At 38.5% G+C, this 6000-nt stretch overlaps 1 protein-coding gene across 1 annotated transcript in view; it reads left to right on the top strand.

Moving 5' to 3' along the window:
* CPNE4 (copine 4) overlaps positions 1-4980 on the top strand; it is a 244413-nt gene extending 239433 nt beyond the window's left edge. The window contains exon 16 of the mRNA XM_040592437.1: positions 4397-4980. Within this exon, the coding sequence (XP_040448371.1) occupies positions 4397-4528 (132 nt within the window). The 3' untranslated portion in view covers positions 4529-4980. The remainder of the gene's footprint in view (positions 1-4396) is intronic.
* Positions 4981-6000: the final 1020 nt, after the last annotated feature.

Here is a 6000-nt window from a genome sequence, read left to right on the forward strand (position 1 = left end):
TTTTTCTCCCCTTTTCTCTCAGTAGCAGAGATAATACAGAGATAGGTAATGTATTTGCTGTATCAGAAAACCAGTATATCTTATGCAACTCGATATTTAGGCTGTTTATTGTGATTTTTCAGTATTTCAACAAATGTCGGTGTAATGGATGAGTGCCCATAACAATAGCCATTTCTGGTTGAATTTCTTTGTTGCTATATGCCAAATAATACCTCTCTTAACAAACTGACATTCACAGCTATCTTGCTTATTTATCCTCAGCACAAACAAAAGATCATGCCTTTTGCATCAAATAGTGAAATCATTTTTCATGGGAGAAATGAGTGTGATGTTTTGATTCAAACTTATTTTTCCCAACGGAGAAATGTGAATTTAATACATCTGGGAGATTTCTGTCAGATTAGTTCTGGTCAAACACAAGAATTAAAATAAATCAGCATATTACTTTTGACAGCTATAAGTAAGAAATGTATTTAGTTAAAAATCAGATCCCTTTTGTCAATGTATCTTCTGTTTAGTGTATTAAGCAGCAAAAAAATTTGAAGGATCTTTTTAGAAAGACTGCAAATCAGGTTTTATAAGTTTTACAGGTTTTTCTGATAAATCAAGTATTTCTTTATGCCTAAATCCATATTACCTCAACTACTGATGGAAGGAGGGAAGAAAATGTTATTTGTGAGCAATTATTTTTTGTTCTGCTGGAACAAAAAACCAAAATTCATTTGGAATCAACCCAAATGATTTTTTTTTTTTTCATTACTTCAAGTCTCAGGTCAGCCTGTAACTCAAAATCTCATATCTATCCAAAGACATCAAAAATAGTCTATCCAAAAGCTGCTCCTGTGAGAAAATTGAAAGGAGGGAGAAAGAAGTTTTAAAAAGTAATCTACAGAGTGAATCCCTTTTATTTTATAAGCATGACTTCAGAGAAGCTTCTGATGCTGCATGGCACTCATAGGGGTATTTAACATATTTCAATTAGTTACAGTTATTCACAAACCTAAAACTTCATACCTACTTCTGTGTTTTACTGGCTTATGACCCAATGTAGACAGAAAGCTCTGTTGTAGGGGTTTAATCCCCTATGTGATGTAGTTTGTCAGGATTACTTCAGTAAAGCATCTTACCTTTTTGACTCTCTCTTTAAGGAATATATTTGAAGCTATCAAATTAATAACATTTATACAATTTTTGGCAAATCTTATAGTTGCAGAGGCTTGATAAAACCAAGGTAACCATTACTGCTTTAAAAGATGTCCCATTGTATAGTGACAGATGCAATTCACTACAGGGGAACATAACAAACAAAAGGAAAATATTTTCCCTGAACCCAAGTGAATTTCTTCTTTCAATAACTATGACCACCCCAGTAATGTGAGTGTCCTTCATCTGAACAGTGATGCTCACAATCGCTGAAATGTAGTTGAACAAAACTGCTTGTCTCAATCCATTCACAGTCATATTTTAAGAGATTAAATTTTCTGCCTTTAGGATGCACGATCTATTTACTGTGCATAGATCTGATGCCACGGGTAGATTGTATTCTACTCTGCCTTGTATTTAATCATAAAGGCTAACAACTGTGACTTAATAACACATATCACAAATGTGAGAAGCACAGCTCTTAAACTACTTGCAAGGAGCAATGTTTCACACTATGCATTGTAATTAAAGATTAAGCACAGTGAAGCTATAGAACTGAATCAATAGTAATTTGTAATATACACCAATTATCATCAAAGGGGATTATATTCCTGCTGCTGGCTGATCTGATTGTTGTGTATTAGCCATCAGCTGAGAACTATTCATCTTGAGGTGTTTATTGCTAGGATGCTTTTCAAGCATAGGGGTTAAACAGTGGAGAAAACATTACAGTAAAATATTAATGTACCATCCATGTTAAAAACTCAGCTAAGGTAACCTTTACCTAGCACTGCTGAACTGGGGATGGATTTTAGCTCAGAAATTACTGGGTCTGATTCTTACTTACACAAATCCTGTTTTGTGCTATCTTGTCTAGAAGTAAGAATGCTTTACCACCACAAAAGTATGTAAGGTACAGATGGCCCGAATTGTCAGACAGGAAATCACCCCTGACCTGGTTTTGGGATGCTCCCTGCTAGAAAGAGCCCCAGAACCAACTGACATCACTAGCATGATCAAACTCTGTAAAGCAACAGTTGTCCGTATTCAGACTGAAGCACAGAGTCAAGCCAGCTACCCCAGGGCAACTCTGTGTGCGGCTGCATGTTGCCTGTGAGCCTGTGGGCACAGTAAATGCCTTAGCTTAAAGGTCAGTGAAAGGCTTTTTACTTCACGTGCACGCTGGGCAAGGAGTGCATAGCTGACTCCTCAATTGGCGGTGATTCAGCTGTGCATCTGAGCCCTGACAGAGCCTGTTCTGAAGGGCTGGCCCTTTGTTCAGGAAGAATGGATGTGGCATCAGAAGAGAAAGAAGGGGCAGCAGGAGGATGATGCAGAGAGATGAGTGTTGGCCCAGTGTTCAGACATGCGGACTACACGTGATCCAGAGGGGCTGATGGCAAATGCTCCTGTTTTTTTCAAGATAGAGCAGAGGGAAGTTTCCTGATCGCTAGGGCTTGTGTGTGCAGCCAAGCCCAGGACTCTTCCCCCATGCCCTGTTTTTACCCTTTCTGTAGGGTTGTATTTTTGGTAAGGTGGCACAGAAGCAGGCTAAGGTATACGCTGCTTTGGCACACTGGGAAGATTTATAAAAACAGTAATTCTCAGTAGTGAAATAGAAATCAGCTATTTGCCAGACTCCAAGGGGTATTTTCTGCTGATTTCAGTGAGAACAGGTTTACGCGAGAACAGCAATGGTGGAAAACCATGCGTTTCACTCTAAAGGATTAAAATAAATGGGTTCTGTTACTGTGTAACACCTGAAGAGGGTTGCTGTGCTGTTACAGAAAGTATGGGCTCTGCTTTGCCAGTTTGCTCATGCAAAAATGTTGCAGGCTTTTTTGCCTGCACAAATATTTTGGTATAAATGTCACGGTAGGAAAACAGCAGTTCATTTTATTCATTACTAATCACATATGTTACTCAAAATACCATAATACAAAAAATAGGTTTGTTTCTGCTTTTGCTAGCATTATCTTTGTATTTATAGTATTGTAGCATTTGATACTGGAATTTATAATAGCAATGGAGCTTTCTGCAACCCCCGATTAACTTGCCTATAAATAGTTTACCATTTACATCCCATGTAAGCCTGATTTTAAGACTGGAATTATAAGGGTCCCACCCCATGAAATAGGGCAAGGCAATAAACAGTCAATACAACTACTTTGTGACAAGGTAGTTTTTAAACCTGGCTGACACCCTAACAGACAGTGAGGAGGGAAGTGTTCCTTAATGTGGGAAAAAGCACTTGGTGTGCAGAAAAGTGTGACCCATGCATCGACCGAGCTGCAATTAGTGATCCGCGGGTGCTCTATCTGGAGATGAACACATCAGTTTAAACCTCTCAAATGGACATACAGGCACTTGCATTAGGTGCTGTTGGGCTGCGTGGGAGTACAGGAGTCCAGTTTTGTTACTGTTGAATTCAGGGACTAAGGAAAATCCCTCCAGCACATGTAGGTAATGGTTGCCCACAAAACATCCACAGGCTCTGCTGCTTAAAATTAGGCATTGTCAGAGTGTGAGGCAGCAAATTGTGTGTTGCTGATGGAGGGCATGGTTTCTCATTGCACTGAAAGGTAGCCTTCCTTCCTGTCCAGGGGAAAAGCCAGTGGTCATCTCTATATCCATCTCTTTATTTCAAGGTCAGCAGTTCCTAAGTCTAGTTGACACCCTCCATTTCTGTGTTGCAGGAAGAGCTTTAAAGCCTCCACAAAGCCTAGACTGAAGCTTTGTCCTGACCATGGTTTAATTTCAATAAAAACAAACTACTTTCTATTGAAATAAAAAATTCCTCAGCCATTAAAACACCATGCACCTGACAAGCAGAATGGTGACAAGGGAGGGCCTCCATTTTACAGTGATGTGCATTCATGTTCATCTTGCAGCTCTGCGGGGTTCTGTGCTGAGTACTGATGAATGGAGTCTTTAAAGCCCTTTTCATTGCAATATGGTGCTCTCAGAGTGCAGGGAATTTCAGTTAGCTTGAACTTAAAATAATCCAAACAGACCTGAAGAACATGTAGAGCACTTCTGGCTTTAGTGTACTTTCAGGCAGTTACAGCTACATGCCCAAACTGACTGATAAAATGAGTTTCCAGCAACAGTGCCACTCACTTTGAGTCTTTTTTGCCTTCCATTTCTGTACCATACTTCCCACCTCGATTTCATGGCATCAATGCCTCGAAAACCCATGGCACTTCTAACAGAGAGACAGGTTAACGCTTCTGTTTTCTACCATTTCCTGCAGGCATCCCCAGCTGCTCTAGCAAAAAGCGTTTTGGCTGAAGTTCCAAACCAAGTCGTGGACTATTACAATGGCAAAGGGATAAAACCAAAATGTATGTCAGAGTACGAGTCTTCCAGGACACTAGCTCCATGAACCTGCCTGCACTCTTTTACAAAATTAAAAAAGAAAAATGCTACCGTCTACAACTACTGTACTTAAAAATGAAACAAAAAAATAGCACGTTTTGGTGATTTTTAACTAAAATAACCATTTTTTTTTGCATGTGTAGCCTAAAGGCTTAAATCTGTTAAGCAGTTGTATTGTTGAAAACTTTTTATGAGAAAAAAAATCCAGAAAAAAAAAGTGAACTCTTTACATTACAGCATGTCGCGTTGAAATAAAAAGTTATCTGTATCTGTTTTTTATACAGGTTTGTTCAAATTTTGCTAAATTTCTTATCTTTACACTGTAAAGCATTTTGAAATATTTATTGAGAGTTGATAGCCAAAAAGTATTTGGTTTAATCTGCTAAGAACTGAGAGATTTTTCAAAATGGCAGATGCATGAACTGTATTTTGCATGTTTAAAATAAAAACAACACAGTTTTGCAGTTGTCTTTATTTCTCTCTCTGCCACAAGGCTGCCTGCTTTCAACTTCCATATTCCAATAAAAGGGTAATAAAGTGTTTCAAGAGATATTGGCCTGAAGCATGGGCATTTCTAATGTTAGCAGCTTGTAACACGGCCACCCAAACATGCCCACTCAGTCTGTGGCCTGAGCAGCAATTTTTCAAAAGCCTGACGTATCTGGTTGTTCTGGAGGGTTCAGTCCATAGCTGTAAACAGGTCTGGCTTGGAGGGCTTAATCCATCAGGACTGCATGTCTTAAAATACGCCTACTTAATTCAAATGGTCTGGCTGGCTCTCAAACAGGTTGTGTTTTGGCTAAAGAAAGTTATAATCTCTTATGTTTGGGAATTCTTATTTTGTTTCATTTGTATGTTTTGAACTCATACCCAATATCAAACTTTGCGTGACACATTTTCTGAAAGAAATTTTGCACAGCCTGATTTTGTGACAAACTTCATGTGTATGCAGATCATTCGTGTGTCACAGAAAACTGCCTTTGTACCAAAATAATTTTCCATCTGCTTTTTTTTTTTTATTCCCCTAAAGAGGACACAGAAGAACAGATTGGCAGTGTATTGATCTTTCTGTTGACATATTTATGTATATAAATGAAGAAATTAGACCATTGTTATTTATCGTGTTTAAATTTTGGCTTCTTCATTTGCTAAAAGACAATACTGAAAAATGTGACTTGTTAGAAGTTACAGGTAAAATTTGACCAAAAATAATTTGTGTGCGATTGTCCAAAGGGCACAGCTTTGGATCAGTTGTGCTCCCACTGAATTGAAAACATGCTTCTTGCTACTTCCAGAAGCCACTTGGGGCCAGTGCTGAATATTTTGGAAAATCTCATCTGTGAGCAAGGGGGGGTTGATTTAGAAATATTTATTTTTAAATGAGTTTGCAGGTAATGTAGAACTCTAGCTCCCTGATTCTCCTTTAGAAGTAACTTCCATGGGATCAGCTTTGATTGATGATTTTGTACCATAAAATGA

The sequence above is a fragment of the Falco naumanni genome, chromosome 4, assembly GCF_017639655.2.
Source record: "Falco naumanni isolate bFalNau1 chromosome 4, bFalNau1.pat, whole genome shotgun sequence".
Lineage (NCBI taxonomy): Eukaryota > Metazoa > Chordata > Aves > Falconiformes > Falconidae > Falco > Falco naumanni.